We start from the raw sequence: 20,860 nt of genomic DNA, 5'->3' as shown, positions 1-20,860 counted from the left end.
ATACCAGCGGTAGGTATGCCTGTCGTAAGAGGCGACTAAAATACCAGATTCAAGGGGTTGTGTATCGCAACCCTTCAGGTTGCCAGCGCAATATATAGCTTCTCCGAACCCAATTGTCAACCTCACCTATCCGCGGCGAATCCTGTTTCACTAACAGACGAGGCTCTGGCGACCACAAGCTCCTCATGTAACTTGGGGGTGGGGAGGGGGGAATGGCCTGAAGGTTTAATGTGGCCACATAAATCGTTCCCGATATGGTCGGGCTAGCACCTTAATGGTGCTGTGGTACCGGAGCGTACCGGATCTTTATCGGGCAAATGACCATCACATCGATAACACTCCCCAAAGCATTCGGGGAGCAACCTTATCGCTACAACAACAACAACAACAACAGGGTTTTAAAAGGGAGTGTCCCTTAGTTGTGTATGTGAGGGCTTTTTCGAGATATCGACCAAAATATGGACCAGGGTGACCCAGAACATCATCTGTCGGGTACCGCTAATTTATTTATATATGCAATAACCCGCCCATTTTTAAAGTTTCTTTTATTTTTGTATTTGGTTACACCATATCAATGCTGGAGTTGAATGTTGACATAATTTACTTATTTACTGTAAAAATATTAAATTTTTTGTTAAAATTTGACTTAAAATTTTTTTTTTTAAGTGGGCGTGTTCGTCATCCGATTTAGCTAATTTTTATTTAGCACACATATAGTAATAGGAGTAACGTTCCTGCCAAATTGCATCATAATATCTTCAACGACTGCCAAATTACAGCTTGCAAAACTTTAAAATTTCCTTCTTTTATAAGTGGGCGGTGCCACGCCCATTGTGCAAAATTTGACTAATTTTATATTTTGCGTTATAAGGTCAACGCACCTACCAAGTTTCATTGCTTAATCCGTCTTTGGTAATGAATTATCGCACTTTTTCGGTTTTTCGAAATTTTCGATATCGAAAAAGTGGGCGTGGTTGTAGTACGATTTCGTTCATTTTAAATAGCGATCTGAGATCAGCGCCCAGGAACCCACATACCAAATTTCATCAAGATACCTCAAAATTTACTCAAATTATCGTGTTTACGGACGGACGGACGGACGGACATGACAAAATGAATTTCTTTTTTCGCCCAGATCATTTTGATATATAGAAGTCTATATCTCTCTCGAAGTTAATATACTCTGTGGGCTTTGCTCAGCTGAGTATAAAAATGCGTAAGTCCAGTTCTTTAAACGAGTTTAAATTACATCCAAAGTTAAATTTAGTTTAACATGGAAAGAACAAAAAATAAAAGCGCACAGTAATACTTGAAAAAAAAAAACATTCCACAAGTTGAGGAAATTTTCTATGAAATGAGTAAAACTTTGGAGTTTCAGAAGTACAAGTGGAGTATTTAGAGTGAAATTTTATAAAATTGTTTAAGGAGGCATTGGAAAATCTTTTGTTATTTCGATTGCATAAGAGGTTAAAAAATATTTATTTTTCAAATCGATGGAGAAGCAGAATTTAATGAAAAACTGCTGAGTACTAGAAGAAAAAGTTCTACCAAGAATATAAAAAAAAAAAATTGCTTCAAATTTAAAGTTCCACGATTTATTCAAAACTAAAAGTTAAAAATATCTTTACACGTCCAGAAGTTATGACCAATAGAAGAAAGAACAATTCCAATTTAAATTCGCAATCTTTTGCAAAAAATGAAGTTTCTATACAAACAATGTATATGGAAAATGCCAGTACTTGACCCTCCATCAAACAAGCTTTGGTTATACATCTAGTTTGATTATCAGTTTAAAAGTTATTTAAGGGGACCGCCTTAAAAATATAATTTAATCCCATTAAGGAAAAAAAGAAATACTATATTAAGGAAATTATTTTTTGACTAAATTGAGGAATGCATTTCTATGGCGAATATAGGAATATATTTCGATTGTGGGTTAAAGGTGCAGTAAGAAAAAGTGTGTTCGCTATGGCAATTCTGGTATTCTATTTTTGAATTTCTTCTGCTTATAAATGACTTAAAATTACTTTTCACAACATAAGATGAATCATATGAGAAGATCTTATTTCTGACAAAAGATCCACTATAAACTCTGGTCTCTGTTAGGACTATTCAAAAGCAATATTGACCTATTTGAAAAATAATATTTAAAATTTTGCCCTTTTAAATTCAAACGCATTTTTTGATTATTGAATGTTTAATTCGACGATTCACATCGGTGCTCAAATATAGCCAAACAATTAATGTTTACCAATAAACATATAAAACACTAACATTGAATTTTTTTACTGATAATATTGATAATTTAGTGTCCGTCCTCCTTATTTAAGTATATACATACATACGTACATATATGTACATCCAGATCAGTAAAATAACAAAATATAAACGTACATTACTATTAAAATGAACAAAAGATGTATTAAAAAAAATTCAATAGCCAATGTTAGAAGCAAAAGTGGATTTGAAATGCCGTAAGTTATTAATATAAACATTTCAGCATTCGCATTAATAATATTAAGCAAATAAGTAACTTTATCTTGTTAATTGTCGATGTATCTTTAAATATATATTCTTAGTATTGTTAGGTGTTTAAGTTTGATATAACAGAGGGAGCTTCTTACGGTGCAATTACTCTTGAACATATAACGATAATTGTTTGCTGCGTGAGCTCTCAAATCGATTTGGTGTCTTAATTTCCATTAATGCAATCAAACCAATGGACAAAATGCCAATCAGGAAAAATGTTACCAAAATACCAGCCCAGATGGGAGCTGTAGTGAAGCCAACGCAATCGTAAACGTCACCAAAGCGAGGTGCACCATTCAACCAGGGTTGAACCTAAAACATAAAAAATAATTAATATATATACTGTACTCGCAGACCCAGCAGACGTTGTTCTGCCCTACATTTGGTATATCTGCATACATTTTAATAAGCTTTTTCCGTCTAACTCTGCCCTCGCCCTTTACACTTTTTCCTAATCTTTGTATTCACTCCTCCCTCCGTATTTTTCGCTTCATCTATTTCCATCTTCGTCTCATTCTATCTCTTTCTCAGTCTCTTTCTCCTTCTCCCTTTTCTCTTCTCTCAAGTTTTTCTCATTCTTCTGCATACCTTATTGTCAGTCCCAGAGGGTGGTATGTATTTTATTCCAGTCCCATTCCGAGTCTCATTCTCAGTCCCACTCCGAGTCTCAGTCTCAGTCTCAGTCCCAGTCCTAGTCCTAATCCCAGTCCCAGTCCGTCTCTAGTCTACTTCCCGGAAAAAAGCATCGTAAATACTAATACAGCAAAATTTATATTCCGAATTTCAGGCAAATCGAATTGGACGTACGCGAATAAGTATGTGGGTATTATTAATTCATTTCTTTATTTCGGCTTCGCATGCATATTTATCAGTTTTGCTAGGTTGATGGGACTAAATCGAATATCACAATGAAAATTACTTTAAAGCTCTCAGCAACAGCTTTCATTTGATATCCATTATACACACACATTCTAGGGGTACCCGGGTCCACGTTTTGTGCTATATCTCGATAACCTAGCCTCCCAGTTGTATGAAAATTATCCTGTTCTATCTCTCTCCGCTACTTTGGGTGGTTACCGTCAACCAACTACTACGCCTCATGGAGGCAGAAGGTCACCAAGTGATCGCGTATGCAGATGACATCTGCATTACCATGCGGGGGAAATTTCCGCAAACTCTTTGCAACCTAATGGAAGGGGTACTATCCAAAATTTCGCACTGGGCCACAGCCACAGGTTTGGAAGTCAATCCGGATAAAACCGAGCTTGACCTCTTCACCAGGAGGTACAAAGTACCAAATCTTACACCGCCAAGAATTGGGGGTACGTTCTTAGCATTTAGCGATCAAGTCAAGTATTTGGGAGTCATTCTGGATAGGAAGCTATTATGGAGTGACCATATAGTGAAGCGATCCAAGAAGGCAGCAGCAGCGCTGTTCACCTGCAAAAGGGCAATTGGCACCTCCTGGGGATCCTCCCCTAAGGTTACGTACTGGATGTACACAGCCATTGTGCGCCCGATTCTTCTTTATGGTGCCTTAGTCTTGTGGCCTGCACTAGCTAAAAGTACCTATCTTAAAATGCTTCAAAAGGTGCAACGGAGTTCGGAGCTCTATCTACAATGCTATATCTTCCACCTCTTGACCTGATGGCGAAGGAAATAGCGGTCATCGCCGCTCTACGCATAAGGGAAACAGGTCTCTGATCAAATGGATCTAGGGACACGCAATAATCCTGGACACGAACGCCCCAGTCCCAATACCGGTACGCACTGACTACTGCACGCCAAAGAACGTCTTCGTTAAAAACTATAGTATATATATACCATCGCGACAAGACTGGAATACCAGACAACATACGGTACCGGGTGCCATCAACTTATTCACGGATGGTTCTAAGCTTGACGGGAAGGTGGAAGCAGGTCTCTTTTCACCGCATGCCGCAGATCTCTTAACGAGATGGCTCAGCACTTCAGTATCAGCCTTATAAGGGTACCTGGGCACAGGGATATTGAAGGCAACTGCAGAGCAGACGAGCTGGCCAGAAGAGGCACCACCGACAATATCCTTCCGGGAAATGATTCGGTAGGTATACCCATGGCCACTTTCAGGCTTCGTGTGAACACAAGCACTATAAGAATTGCAAATTGACTATGGTCAGCCATATCATCGTGTGAGACATCCAGGCTAACCTGGCCCTCATATGACAAAGGGCGCACAAGAGCGCTTCTGATTTTAAACAAATCAGCTCTGTCGTCCCTGATAAGGGTTCTAACAGGGCATTGTTTAATAGGCACGCATGGTGCTAGAATGGGGGTAATGATCTTCGACTATTGTCGCAGCTGCAGATGTACAAAAGAGAAGGGGAGTGTCCAGCACCTTCTCTGTCATTGTCCAGCACTTAGTAGGCGTAGGTTGGCCATCCTTGGTAAACCTTTTCTACATGACCTTGCTGAGATCTCTAGCTATGAAGTCAAGGCTCTAGCAATATATATAAATTCCACGAAGTGGTTTGACCCGCTTTAGGCAGGGTAGGGGTCCTCTTTGAGACCGTATAGGGTATTAAAATGGGCCCATTGGTGGCCTAAATAGTGAGCTGGTACCATAGTGCCCAGCTCAGCCCTCGCAACCTAACCTAACCTACTATATTATACATACGATTAGGACAGTCTCAAAGTTTCATATTGTCATAAAATCAGAAATTTCCCTTAACGAGCATAAGTGTTTGACATAATGACAATATAACGTGTTATGACACTTTGGGAATCTCGCAAAAATATTTACCTGAAAATCACTTATAGTGAGGGTATCACTGTCGTTGCCAAATTGTAAAATACGCGAGGAGCAACGGTATGAGAAGCCAATTGGTGCTGAAGGAATGCTATATTGTGATCCCAAAACTGGTAAAATGGACTTGAAGTCATTGTACTCCACTTCAACGGCCTTCATGTACCAGTAACCTCTACTGAGCGTAAAGTTGAAACGCAAAAATAGTTTTTGTGTGTCCACCGAGAATATAATATTGAGGCGTCCATAACCTTTGCCCTTTTGGTCATCGAAGGTGACATCCTTATTGTGCGATACAAGTTTTGTATTGTTCAGTTTTCCCGTTATGTTAATAATTGGAGCAGAGGTCACATAAAGCACCGCCTTGTTGCCTATAAAAAATAAATTACATTTACATACATAAACATTTGCTACATTACAGCTATAAGTTTTAGTAAATAGCTTTAAACATTTATTACACCTGAAAAAATATAATTTTACCAAAAAGGCAAAAGTGCAAATACATGGGAAGTAATACCATTTTTCTACATAATTGATCTTCAAGATCTAAGACGGACTGCAATTAAAAAAAAATGCAAACAAATGTCCACACATATCTCAAAAATTGTGTATGGGCTATTCCAAAGCTGTTAAAATGTTTAAAATCGGTTGAGAACAACATAAGTTACAGTCATAGTAGTCTGCAAGAGGTGATTCTAAATTAGACAACAATGGGCTAAGGAAACTCTTCTTGATCGTTTTCATAAAATTTAACTTTTTTTCAGATTTTGTTTACGTTCAAGTTTTAATAACTCAGTCAGTTTTCAGCATGTATAACAAAATGAACACTCGTTAAACTCTGGGCCCTCATATTCCTTTTAAAATAAAGGTCCGTCAGAAAAAATTATTTCTTGTTTCAGCAGAAAGCGGTGTAAAAGTATAAATCCAGTACTATGAGAGTTGGTTTTAGTTTTTCGGTGACAAATTTCAGGTATAAGTAACAAAAACTTCGAAATGACCATATAGGTTTAAAACCAAAACACTTACAAGAATCTATTTGTAAGAAATTCGTTTCATTTGTACGAGCCGTTCCATAGTTATAGGGCCGGACTTTTCTTTGTCCTATAAATAAACCGGTATATTACTTTTATCTGTGGACTTTTTTGAAAAAAGTAGAGCTTACGATTTCTTCTCGAACACAAGCGAGATTTTCGAGACCCGAGAAATCGAGAACTCGACTTATCGCGAGATTCTCGTGTCTCGAAGTACTCGCAAATCTCGCGAGCTTCTCGACATAAACTTAATTGCTGTGTGGACAGTATTTATACACTTGGTTTCTTCTACTTGTGATTTTTTTTTTGTTTGATTATATAGCTTTTCAAAGACATTTAACTCAAAACATAGTTATTATACATATAACTTTGTTCGCAATATTTGATTTTTTTAACGAGACATCGAGAATACGGCTTCTCGCGAGATTCTCGAATCTCGAAATACTCGCGAGCTTCTCGACCTTCAATTCAGTCGCTGCATTGGTAGTATTGTTACGAATATTAGTGACACTAAGTGATACTCCCATCACTAATCTGATACTAAGTAAATAAAGCCACAACAACAATAAAGCGAGCTGCTACACTTGTTTGTACGTAAACAAATTAATCATTATGTTGTAACGAAGCTTTTTCGTGCCCCGTTGCTTCTTTGATATTTGCTGGGGTATACTCGCCGTGCCCAGGGTTCGTTCACAATAAATTTGTATTAAAGGGGCACCTCGCAAATCGATTTAATATAAAAAACTTCACTCTCTTTATTGGTTCTAAATTCTATAATATAAAATAAAACGTGTTTGTATACTTCTTTTTCAATTTCACTTGGATAATCTTGCGGTATCCTTGATTGCGGTGGCGGGCCTTAGCGGCCCGGCCGTATTTCGTTAGCTGGGTCCCGGTAGTATGTGGGGTCGGTGCCTTGACGCGCCTTATGGCGGCGTCTCTCTCTGCTGCGGTGCTCTGTCGCGCCTTACGTCGGCGTCTACTTGTATTGCTGAGGCGATGCTCTGTCGCCGTGTTCCGTTAGACGGATCCCGTTAGTATGTGGCGTCGGTGCCTTGACGCGCCTTACGTCGGCGTTTACTTGCATTACTCTGCTGCGCCTTGCGTCGGCGTCTATTTGTATTGCTGGTTGCTGGGTGATTCTCTGCCACGCCTTGCGTCGGCGTCTACTTGTATTTGCTGGGCGATACTCTGTCACGCCCTACGTCGGCGTTTACTTGTGTTGCTGAGGCGATGCTCTGTCGCGCCCTACGTCGGCGCTTACTTGTATTACTCTCTCGGTGTACCTCTGCTGCGCTCTGCCGCCGCGCTTGGCGCTGGCTTAGCCTGGCTGCGCTATGCGTCGCCGCGTTGACGTGACCTCTGTCGGCGTACCTCTGCTGCCGCGGTTGACGTTTGGCTGAGCGCGGGATCACGATGCTGTGGAGGACGTTTGCTTACGAGGGAGCAATCGTGATCTAAAGCGTTGTAGAGCGGTCAAAACCTGCTTACCCACAATCTTCAGTCCACGACTTTCTCCTATGAAACGCACTGACTTGCAATGGTCAAAACCGATATGCCTCCCAGAGCGCTCCAATAGTAGCTCCGGTAGCAACCACAACCACGTGCTGACTCTGGTTACGTTGTGCGTATTCGTGGCTCTGCCAGCGTCGTATTTATGGGTGGCTCTGCTGCCAACGTCGTGTGTATGCGTGACTCTGCTGTGGCCAACGTTGTATATTTGCGTAGCTCTGCTGCGGCCAACGTCGTATGTAAGCGTGACTCTGCTGGCGTCGTGTGTATGCGTGACTCTGCCGCCGAGACTTATGGCAGTGGCGCGCGGGCTCGTGACGTTGTGGCCCTTCGCTTAGCGGGGAGCGAGCGTAGTTTAAGGCGTTGTAGAGCGGTCAAAACCAGCTTACCCACAATCCTCAACCCACGGCTCTCTCCTATGACGGGAACTGTCTTGCGATGGTCAAAACCGATACGCCTTTCAGATGCCCTTCAATTGCTGCTCAGGTGACAGTCGCAACTTTGCGTCCCGTTAGGTGAGATCCGTTAGCCTCGGTACAGTCACGTTGTTGCGTTTCACCTCGACTCACTCCTACTGCGGTTGCCGACGTACTTCTGCCGCGGATGATGTTTGGCTGAGCGCGGGATCACGATTCTGTGGAGGGCGTTTGCTTGCGAGGGAGCAAGCGTGATCTAAAGCGTTGTAGAGCGGTCAAAACCTGCTTACCCACAATCTTCAGTCCACGACTTTCCCCTATGAAACGCACTGGCTTGCAATGGTCAAAACCGATATGCCTTCCAGAGCGCTCCAATAGTAGCTCCGGTCGCAACCACAACCGCGTGCTGACTGCCTGCTGTCTTCTCGTGTTGCCCTTTTTATAGCCAATGCTCTTGATGTTGCTAGCATAGTTCGTTGCGTTGCCATGGTTACGGTGTTGCTGTGGCGTGTTGCGGCAACTTGTTGCGCTAGTGATGTTTCTGACACTTGTTTGTGTCCCGTGTTGTGTTGGCAATGTTGCTAATCGTGTTTTTATGATGTTTCAGAGATTTGTTTGTGTCTCGTGTTGTCTGTAGTACTGCTCCTGTGTTATGGGGCGGTGGTTTTGTGTGGGCCAAATTAATGGATTATATTTGATCCTCACAATGTCTGCACACATACATGCGGGGCAACAGAGAGATACTCACAAGCGCATGTAATTATCAGCCGCTCACATATACACACGCATATGGATACAAATTGCAATTATACGTGTATATAGCTCGTAAACAAGCATCAGGTTCACGAAATTACTAGCCCTTAGGAGAAATGGGTGAACGGGGAAACCGAAGAGTATAAAAGCGGCACATGCTGAGGCGTCACGAGTCAGTTTGAGTTAAGCAAGCTATCAGTAAACGAAGTATAAGTGTTTTTGTGAAGTACTTTAATAAAGGCCATTTTGCATTATTGAAAAGTGGAATTATTTATTCAACAGTTTAGTAATTCGAACTTAGCAGAAGATTTGAAATAAGCGGAATTCCAGTAAATTCGTTAAAATTGGTGTCAGAAGAATAAATTCCGAAGATTGGGAATACAACATGGACATGGCAAAGTTCAGTGAATTGACGATCCAGCAACTGAAGGAGCAGTTGGAAGTCCGTGGATTGGCTACTTTTGGAGATAAATCCCAGCTACAAAAACGACTAAGTGTAGCTATGGTATTTGAAGGAACCATCAATGCTGAGGAGTATGTCTTTCATTATGATAGCGACAAAACAACAACAAAAATGGAAGAAAAAACGAAACACCGCAGACAGTGATGAGCACAATATCTGTACAAACATCGACAATGGCATCTCAGCTGGAGTCACAGGAGGCACGCATTTCAGAAATGGCGTCGCAAATGTCATCTCAATTGGAAGAACAGAAGATATATATGTCATCTCTACTGGAAGCGCAAGAGGCACGTATATCTGGAATGTACAAAAATTTCGGAACCGGTATCATCGCAGCTCTTTGCGAAACTGGAAGAGCAGGATGCAAAAATTTTACAACTCGAGGACAAAATTGATGCCGAGTCTTGTGCAACAGTTACAACTAAATCGCCCAGCTGTTCCAGCGAGCAATCCGAAAGAAAAACTCCATCTTTTGACGGCTCTGTTCCTTTTGAGGTATTCAAGCTTCAATTTGAGAAGACGTCAGCCGTGAACAACTGAAATGCTGAAGATAAAGTTGCTGCTCTATTCGTAGCATTGAAGGGGCCAGCAGCCGAAATCATACAATCGATCCCCGAAGGAGAGCGGAACAACTATGAAGCATTGATGGCCGCTGTCGAGAGACGCTATGGAAGTGAGCATAGAAAACAGATATACCAAATTGAGTTGCAAAACCGTTACCAAAAAGCAAATGAGACATTACAGGAGTTTGCTTCGGATGTTGAAAGATTGGCTCATCTTGCAAATGCGGACGCACCCGTGGAATACACTGAAAGAGTAAAGATTCAGAGCTTTATTAACGGCATACGGGACGTCGAAACGAAGCGAGCCACATACGCGAACCCAAAGCCAATATTTGCTGAACCGGTATCCCATGCACTGATTCAGGAAACAGCGTCACTTTTGAGAAAGCCCGCATACAAAGCTCATCGCGTGGAAGTGGAAAGGCCAGATTGGGTAGACACAATTTTTGAAGCACTGAAGGGATTACAACAAAACAATGCCGGAGTTATGAAGTGTTTCAAGTGCGGTAACCCAAGTCACATTGCACGTCATTGCAGCACCGGTCATGGTAGTTCCAACTTAGCTGGTCGTAAACGCAAAGCTGGAGGAGATAAACAAGAGCGAGTCAAATGTAAAGATCGAGAGCTTGCCCCAGCTATTGAATGTCGTGTGATACCTATCTCGCAAACTGGAAGGAAATCGAGCAGTCTTACCGTCAAAGGAAATGTGGATGGCAAGGAGCGTGTACTGACTGTAGATACGGGCGCATCTCATTCCTTGATCCGATCTGATTTGGTCAACAGGAGAGTAAAGCCATTACCTGGAGCAAGATTGCGTACGATTACTGGCGAGTATAACCAAGTCCAGGGAGAAGTGGTATGTGAAGTCTTAATTGGGGAGGTCATGGTTCTACACAAATTCGTTGTGGCAGAGATCGTTGATGAAGTCATTTTGGGAGTGGATTTCTTAGTTGACTATAACATCAGGATTGATATGCAGAAAAGGATTACACAGTATAAGAACCAGGATATACTACTTAACTTTAGTTTGGAGAAAGGGTTCAGCAGTAATCGGGTTCTGGTGGAGAAGACTCGACAAAGACCACGAAAGTCAAAGGTAAAGGTTGATGGATCGAATGGGCCAAATAAATCGAAATCAAAAGTACCTGCGAGAGAAACACTGGCATTGACAAACCTTAATGGACGCACAAAAACGAAGGAACGAATTTCCCAGAAAGAATGCGAGGGTAGTTTCAAGCCAGGGCACACTACTGTTGTGAAACGTGGAAACGATACTGATTATGCGAAGCCAATCCGTCAAGCGCAAGCTCTACGAAGTAGTTCATTGGCCAAACAACAGAGTGTGAGGGAACGGCCCAGGGTAATGAGTAGTAAGATGAAACACAGGTACGACAAGAACAATAATTCGGAAGGTTTCTGGGAGGGAGGTTTGGTACCATTATACAACCCTCACCGGCGGAAAGGTGTTCCACCCAAATATCGGTGCAGTCGGGAAGGCCCGTACAGAGTTGTGAAGAGGATCAGTGATGTCACCTACCGCATACAAACAATAGGGAAACCACGAAATAGAAGAGTGGTTCAGTTGGAGAGGCTAGCAACGGTTAGATCGAGAGATTTGTCTGATCGGGACGATCAGACTTAGGTGGAGGGCAGTGTGACGAATATTAGTGACACTAAGTGATACTCCCCTCACTAATATGATACTAAGTAAATAAAGCTACAACAACAATAAAGCGAGTTGCTACACTTGTATGTACGTAAACAAATTAACCATTATGCCTGCCCACATACATGCGGGGCAACAGAGAGAGATACTCACAAGCGCATGCCATCATCAGCCGCTCACATATACACACGCACATGGATACAAATTGCAATTATACGTGTATATAGCTCGTAAACAAGCATCATGTTCACGAAATTACTAGACCTTAAGGGAAATGGGTGAAAGAGGAAACCGAAGAGTATAAAAGCGGCACAGGTTGAGGCATCACGAGTCAGTTTGAGTTAAGCAAGCTATCAGTAAAAAGTATAAGTGTTATTGTGAAGTACTTTAATAAAGGCCATTTTGCATTATTGAAGAGTGGAGTTATTTATTCGACAGTTTAGTGATTCGAACTTAGCAGAAGATTTGAAATAAGCGGAATTCCAGTAAATTCGTTACAGTATTCTATACATTTCGGTGTTTTTTATTTGTGATTTTGTGGAAATTTTCGCTTGTGCTCCAAGAGAAATCGTAAGCTCTATATAAAACAGCCAATGAGTCGATTAAATTGAATGTCGAGAAGCTTGCGAGTATTACGAGTATTTCGAGATTCGAGAATCTCTCGAGAAGGCGAGACTCGCGAGAAATCGTAAGCTCTAGAAAAAAGTCCGAAAAATATAACGGTTGCATGATTTGTTATTAAAATGCTATGGGTATCACCGGGTCCCCATAAATTTTCACCAAAGACCAACCGGGTGTTTTCCAGTAACCCCCAAAACCGTATGTCCAGAGCATATCTTGTAGGCAGTCATTCTTAGATCTTCGAGGTATTCTTGAAAAGTGGTATGACTTCCTAGGTATTTTTTGGTGTTGTTTTTGTATTAACGATAAAGGCATCTCCAAAGGTTTTAGGGAGCGTTATCTCTGTTGATGGCCGTTTGCCGGATATAGATCCGCTAAGTTCCAGTAACAAGCACCATAGAGGTACTAACCCGACCGATTTATGTGACCACATTAAACCTTCTGGCCATACCGCCCCCACACCCTAGTTCCATGAGGAACTTGATACTATCATCCATTCATATTTGTAACAGGTTTCCCTCGCTTAGTGAGGCTGACAATTTGGCTGCGGAAGCTCTGTAGCTATAAAAACTTTGTATTGCGCTTATCAACCCCTTGAACCCCTATTTTTTGTTTGTTTTTTTTTTTTGATGCCACCCAGTGTAATGAATCATGTAAATAATGGGTTATGTAAATAAAGAATATGTAGCAGAATGAATGTAGGATGAAAGGCTTTGGCTCCAGCCAATTAACCGAGAAACTATACTAGGGTATTACTCTCAGCGTATAAATGAACTAATAAAGCCAAATCAGATTTAGTAAACAATCAAGTTTTTCACCATACATGCTACATAAAACCCCATCGCTGGTGATAACCTGGCTGGAATGTATGTATGTTTTACGTTTTTATTCGACTAAATCATGTGCCAAAAGTCAAGACGGGGTAAATAAAAACCGTATTAGAAACCGTATTAACAAATTCAATGAATTGGTCGAACCCACTATTATATTTTATAGTAAAACTTTTATTGACAAACGCCTAAAAGTATATTTATATTTGATTATGATTTTTAACCGAATGAAAATTTTTGATATTTAAAAATTCAAAATAATGAAAATAAAATTGTTGAACATAAATTACTGAATTCACAAAGTATATAAAGTTAACAGGTAAAATGTATAATATAATAGAAACCCTACACTCAGACCTATAAGTCTTCCGTTGGGTGGTTTAAATAGTTTTAAAGATATTGTTACGAATATTAGCAAAACTAAGGAGTGCTGCCAGCTCTAAGCCGATGCTAAGCAGTGACGTGAATGCACATCAATAATTCAATCATCATGTATCTACATAAACGAAACAATAACTGCGTCTACATATATGTACTATGTACGTATACGAGCAGCGGAGATACTCCTATAAGTATGCAATGAGAAAAACTATAAAATTGTGCAATTGTAGTTACAGCTGAGAAGTTTGAGAGCTACTGGACTAGTAGATTCTAGAAGCGCCTAGAAGATGCGAAGGTTGAAATCAAAGAGTATAAAAGCGACAATTGTAGAGGCGCTGGAATTCAGTTTGATTTGAGTTGTCAAGCAGTTTCGATTAAGACGATATCTAGCAAGCAATAGCAGTATTATTTTGAAAGTTAGTTTCATTTAAGCTTGTGAAGTATTTTAATAAAGGCCATTTTTCCATTATTCAATATTGCAGTTATTTATTCAGCAGTTTAGCGATACGAACCTAGCAAAAGGGCAAATAAGAGGATTTGCAGCAAATTCGTTACAACATTCTGCTGAATTCGCGGTAGGTTAAATTCCTCGAAACTACCAACAGCCCACCATGCCCGTCTCAGAGTAGTTCAACATAAGTCGTCCAAATTGTGAAGAAACAGAAACGTTGTAATACTAGTTTCGGTTGTCATAACCACGAGCAAGAACATCCCAATATGCTTCCTGCTTCTTTTAATGGGCGTGAGCTAAGTCATTCTGAAAGTATCATATTCCTAAGAGGGTTCTGACGCCTAAGCTGAATTGGAGGCTATGTATCCCAGCAAACTATTCGCAGGCAAATAGTCGGGTCTAAGGTTTACATGTATGTAAACGGCGGTTATTTAAATAGTCCCAACATACGGAGCAATCCTTTGGCGGTAGTCGGTCGAAACGAATTATATAAATAAGGAATGGTCAACGATCAGCCAGCCTGTGAGATGATTCGTTCATGCTCTTCGTAGGCTTTAATTGTCAGGTGTATGTGTGTGTGTTTGTGGGAGTGTGTGTAGGCCACTCGATATATCAGTTTAAAGGAACAGTTTTAAAATGGCTTTAGGAGTTTAGGGGTAGTATCTGGAACATTCCTTCCAAGGTCATATGTATCCATGCGTCTTCCGGACACAGCGAGTGTGCTTCAGCCTAACATTTTCGCTATCCAGGAGGAATGCAACGCAGTACTGAATACAAATGAATTTCGTGAATCGACAAAGCGTTTGCTGATTTGTATGCGGGTAGATCGTGAAATATAGGGCAACAAGATGGGCTCATCAAGGCAGTCGGTTCTATGTACCGGAGCGACTCGGGATTTTTCCCGACCAAGGACTGTCATTTCAGTGTGACCCCATTTAATTTGTTTCGTCCCTCCCACAAATTGTCATCCTCCCAGCAGCTCCTTGCAGCAGGACTGCTACATATTCTCTTACTCCGGGAAGGTATCGAACCCAATCCGGGTCCGTCTCCTGACCCCGGTCCTGAGAAATGGGTTTGCTGCATTTGCCAGAAAAGAATCTTTTTAGGACGGTCATACTCTGTTCAGTGTGTCTCGTGCAAGGGATGGTTGCATCGGACAGGTTGTTCTGGGCTTGATCCCAAAACCCGACGTCCACGTAACTTTTATAAATCTTTTGTGGCTCCTTGCTGCTAACGCCCAAGGGCGTCCCGTAGTCTACGCCTAAGCGTATCCCCACTACCTTCCAGCAGCTTCGCTGCTCAGCAAGCCACAACTAGTACCCGCTGCTGCTCGCGCCCCACGGCGCCAACAACTCAAACAGCTGATACCACTCATAACTACTACCTTCGTAGTAGAGCTGGTAGCAATGCTGAGCATCAGCCCCTGCCCCCGTCTTCTTCTCCCCCCCTCTTTTCTGGCAGCAATCGTGCAGGTCAGGGAAACAGACTCTTAGTCCCTGCCTCCGTTTGCACCGTCTGCCGGCACAGAATATATAGGTTTGCGACATCCGCTCAATGCAGCTCCTGCCTTGGGTGGTGCCACTTTCCTAGATGTTCTGGTCTCCGCGACGGCAACCCCTCGACGGGTTTCATCGCGCCATGTTGCCAGGTCGCAAACCCAAATCATCCGGGTACCCCAATGCTTGCCCAAGGGCGCCCAGTCCCAAGGCCACAACAGCAATTGCGTCCTGGCCTTCCACAACCTAGGCGTAGTCACCCCTCACTTACCCCTAGAGTGGCGGCAGAATTCTGCAGTTCAAATGTAATGGACTAACTGGGAAGATTACGGAGATAGTCGATTTCATGAAGCGGCACAACATCCGCATTGCTGCGATTCAAGAGACTAAACTCACAGCAAGATCTGCATTGCAGACCTGCTCTGGTTATAATGTCCACAGGAAAGACCGCGAGAGCGGAAATGGAGGCGGCCTCGCGTTTATTATACACCACTCTGTGCAATATCATATATTTGATCCTGGCATCGACCGCAGTGACAATGTCTTAGAACGTCAATGCCTATCTGTCCGGTCAGGCGATGCAAATATAGAAATCATCAACATCTACATCCCTCCTGTCACCTGTTGCCCCAGTGGATACCGCCCTAATATCGAGGCCTTACTCACTGGCAACAATCGCATTATCTTAGGCGATTTCAATGCCCATCACGACCTATGGCATTCAAACTTGCGGGCGGACAGTAGGGGTGAGATGTTGGCGGATCAAATAGACGAAACGACGTTCTGCACAATAAACGGAGACGCCCCCACACGTATGGTAGGAAGCTGTCATAGCTCGCCAGATATCTCAATCGTGAGCGCAGAACTCGTAAACTGCGTCAACTGGCAGCCGATGGTAACATTGGCATCCGACCACCTGCCCATACTTATTTCGTTCGAGCGTACCGCCGACTTCATCGTCACCGAAAAACGCACTTTCATAAACTTCAAAAAAGGAAAGTGGGAAGAATATAAATCTGCAACAGACAGCAGCTTTGCTGCCCTCCCTATCCCGACTGATGCCCGCCAAGGGGAGCGTGCCTTGCGTAAGGTCATTGAATCCGCCTCGGCACATTTCATTCCCGCCGGGAGAATTCCCGAAATCCGGCCCCACTTCCCGGCGGAGGCCGCGAGCTTAGCGAGGGAACGCGACCTTATAAGACAGCTTGATCCAGGCGACCCCCAAATAAGGGATATAAACCAACGCATCAGATTGCTTGTGGACGAACACAAGCGGGCGAAATGGGAAGAGCACCTAAGAGGTTGTAACCTCTCTACCGGTGTAGGTAAACTTTGGTCCACCGTAAAGTCCCTATCGAATCCGACTAAGCACAAAGACAAAGTTTCCATCGCCTTTGGCGATAAGGTGCTGTCGGATGCGAAAAAATGCGCGAGCGCTTTCTGCCGACAATATATAATGCATCCTACGGTCGACGAAGATAGACGGAGAGCCAATAGACACGCACATAAACACAAACTCAGCGCGTCACCAATTACCATCACCGCTAGAGAGGTTGAGGACGCCATTGGTCGCGCTAACCCATCCAAAGCAGTGGGCCCAGACGGCATAGCCATGCCGATGCTTAAAAACCTAGGGAAAGAGGGTTTCAAATATTTAGCGCATGTCTTCAACCTGTCTCTTTCCACCTTTGTCATACCCGAGAAATGGAAAATGGCCAAGGTGGTCCCGCTACTAAAGCCTGGGAAACCAGCTAACGTAGGTGAGTCATATCGTCCGATATCTCTCCTATCGCCAGTGGCAAAGACGCTTGAAGCCATTTTGCTCCCTTATTTCCAAGCACATTTGCAGCTAGCCCCTCATCAGCATGGCTTCAGAAAACTCCATAGCACTACCTCCGCGCTAAATGTCATTAGCACCCAGATAAATTGCGGTTTGAATCAATATCCCCACCATAGAACAGTACTCGTAGCGTTAGACCTATCAAAAGCTTTTGATACGGTCAACCATGGCTCGTTACTGCAAGACCTGGAAGGGTCTACCCTTCCCCCATGTCTTAAAAGGTGGACCGCAAATTATCTGGGTGGTCGGCAGGCATCGGTGCAATTCAGAAACGAAACATCAAAACAAAGAAGAATTAAACAAGGGGTGCCACAGGGTGGTGTCCTGTCCCCGCTTTTGTTTAATTTCTACATATCTAAGCTACCTTCACCACCGGAAGGAGTCACAATCGTTTCCTACGCCGATGACTGCACAATAATGGCCACAGGCCCAGGCCCAAAGATCGATGAGCTATGCAATAAAATAAACGGCTATCTCCCTGATCTCTCCAGTTTTTTCGCCTCGCGAAACCTGGCATTGTCACCGACTAAATCTTCCGCGACCTTATTTACAACATGGACGCCCCAAATGTCGACCATATTGAACATCCACGTCGATGGCACTACGCTACCGACTGTCCTACAACCCAAAATCTTGGGTGTGACGTTTGATCAGGATCTACATTTTGGTGCGCACGCAACCGCAATTGTTCTAAGAATTCAGAGCCGTAATAAAATCCTCAAATCCCTTGCTGGCAGTACCTGGGGAAAAGATAAAGGAACGCTCTTGACCACATACAAAGCAATTAGCCAGCCGATTACGTGCTACGCGTCACCCATATGGTCGCCAAGCCTAAAAACAACCCACTGGAAGAAACTACAGGCCTGCCAAAATACTGCTCTCAGAATCGCCACGGGTTGTCTTCTTATGTCCCCAGAACACCATCTGCATAATGAGGCGAGAATACTCCCCATCAGGGAGAGAAATGAGATGCTGACCAAACAGTTTCTGTTGAATACCCAGAAACCTGGGCATCCCAACAGACATCTGATTGACGAACCAGCACCGCCTAGGGGCCTAAGGAGTCATCTCCGTAAGCATTTTGAGGAAATACGGCACCTGAGAACCCAGCCGTATGAAGCGAAAAAACACAAGCAGGTCCTTGGTGAACTCCATAGACAGGCGTCGGACCTTTATGTCGGGAATTGCCCGGTGAATCCAGTACTTGAAGAAAAATATCGAGAACTCGGAGAAGAGGAACGCATACTCCCCAGGGAAACGCGTGTCACTCTTGCTCAACTTCGTTCTGGATACTGTAACAGGTTAAACTCTTACCTATCCAGAATCAACCCCGACATACAAAATGTATGCCCTGCTTGTAATGTGTCCCCACATGACACCAATCATCTCTTTAATTGTAATGTGGACACAACGCCTCTAACACCCCTTTCCTTATGGTCCACCCCTGTTGAAACGGCAAGTTTCCTTGGACTCCCGTTAGAGGATATTGATGACAATTTGTGATCGGTCGCGGCTATTAGGTGGGGCGAGCATTGCTACAACAACAACAACATGGGCTCATCAGGGGTCGCATCCTATCAGCACTTGCGTGATATTTATAAAACTTAGTACTGTTTTCATCTGATCCTTAGCACAAAGACCTAAATAAAAACAACAATTGAAGTGTCTACCCACCAAGTGCTACATAAATAAAGCTTTTATCTTCTTCTTCAGCAGTTGGCGTTAGTGAGGTTGTCGTTGCTTCGTCAGTGCGATCTTCCCGTTCTTTGGCGTCTCTTTTGCCAATAAAATGAGTGTCTTCTTCCCGGCTTGCTAAAATTCCCAATACCTCGCCTTTGCCATAAATCGTGACAGCATCATCATAACCAGAAATTAGTGCCTCATCTTCATCTTCCACTGTGCCGCCAAGGTTTATGACCTTCGAACACAAAAAAAGGAAAAATTCAATTTACGCAAAAGAAATATTTTTAAAAATATTGAACAAATTTTACGAATGGATAAATATTCGTATAAATGCACCAATGCACGCACAAATGAATCGATTGCAATATGCGTGTATACTAGGGTGGATACATTTTTTGTTGGCGTCATCGTTTATAGCAGATTCAGGTTCTATATAAACTTCAATGAAAAATAAGTCCACTGGCCCTTAGGAATTCTAAGTTAGGACTAAAAGCTATTGAATTTGAAAGAAACTTTGCATGCTTAAAGTATTTATATAAAACTTTTTGTAGAATCCGAATAAACTACGAAAGATGTTCAATGCCACCCACCCTTAAGTGCGCATAGAAAATACATGTTCATATGTACATTAGACTGGGTCGATTTATTAACCGATATCGCGCCATCGATTTTTCGATAGGATTTGGGCTCAGGAAAAAAGTTCCACTAGGCATACCCAAAAAAATAATTTTCGAGCCTGCGAAATTTAATTCTTTTTTCGCTTTGATTTTTAAGGGTTTTTTCATGACCTAAAAAAAATTTAATTTGATTGTAAAATTTTCATGTATACCCTGTCCGACAACTACTATCGACAACGTTTTTAGCCGACATTTTTGGGTCGGACAGGGTATACATATGAACATTTTTTTAGTAGGTTATGAAAAAAACTTTAAAAATCAAAGGCGAAAAAAAGTCGAAAAGATGAAATTTCGCAGGCTCGAAAATTATTTTTTTGGGTATGCCTAGTGGAACTTTTTTAGCGCGATATCGGTTAACTTTCGTCCATACAAATCGACTCACCCTAATGTACATATGTATACGGATATACATATATGGGATAGATGTGAATTTTTCATGATAAATAAATTTAAGCACTAACACAACAACACACAAACTCAAAAGTATCCAAAAAACTTCACTGTTAGCGTTAATAAATATGTACCTCTATGTTGGCATTGTAGTTGAAGGGCTCCGTGACGAGCGCATGTTGGGGCAAATAGGCCCAAGCTGTACTCTTTACCAGCGGCTGGAACTTTGGATATAATTTTCCATCCAAGGGTCCCGTTGAGTTTCGTACGAAAACCACAATTGCTTTAACGTTCTGAAACAAATTGGTGAGGTCGTCTTCGCTTACCTCGACTAGAGCTCTTGGCTGTAAACTAAATACACTTTGATGCCCCCAAAAGAGGTAAGGACCACTAAGGCCATTGACACTGGAAATTGTAACGGCTAAACTAAAATAAATCACGGGAAAAATGCAATGCATTATTGAATTCGAAATATTTTATTTTTTAATTTTTGTACTGCTTTTTCGTCACAGCGGCCAAATATATAAATGACTTTTCACAATTGCTTATGGCCGCGCTCTTGGAACTTGGAGGTGTATAACTGATTTTGACCACATGTCAATCGATAAAAGAGGCAAATGTTCGCAACGCCGGCGCACTGAATTTGATAAGAGTAGTTTATGTATATTCAAAAAATGGGCGACATTAAGGGTGGAAAGTTTGCCGGCGTTGTTGGGCTGACAAATTGTAACGAAATTCATTTAAAGAGCGCAGCAAATTTTATGATTGGGAGA

The 20,860-nt window shown here is 42.3% G+C and overlaps 1 protein-coding gene across 1 annotated transcript; it reads right to left on the bottom strand.

Moving 5' to 3' along the window:
• Positions 1–2,498: 2,498 nt before the first annotated feature.
• VhaAC45RP (VhaAC45-related protein) lies at positions 2,499–20,748 on the bottom strand. Its single transcript, XM_067763655.1, has 4 exons — positions 20,222–20,748; positions 19,012–19,255; positions 5,312–5,685; positions 2,499–2,841 (listed from the first exon to the last, which is right to left on the bottom strand). Exons 1-4 carry the CDS (start codon positions 20,543–20,545, stop codon positions 2,632–2,634), a joined length of 1,152 nt encoding a protein of 383 aa, XP_067619756.1. The 5' UTR covers positions 20,546–20,748; the 3' UTR covers positions 2,499–2,631.
• Positions 20,749–20,860: the final 112 nt, after the last annotated feature.

Source organism: Eurosta solidaginis, chromosome 1, assembly GCF_040869045.1.
Source record: "Eurosta solidaginis isolate ZX-2024a chromosome 1, ASM4086904v1, whole genome shotgun sequence".
In the NCBI taxonomy this organism is placed as follows: domain Eukaryota; kingdom Metazoa; phylum Arthropoda; class Insecta; order Diptera; family Tephritidae; genus Eurosta; species Eurosta solidaginis.
This window is presented reverse-complemented; position numbering and strand designations above follow the sequence as displayed.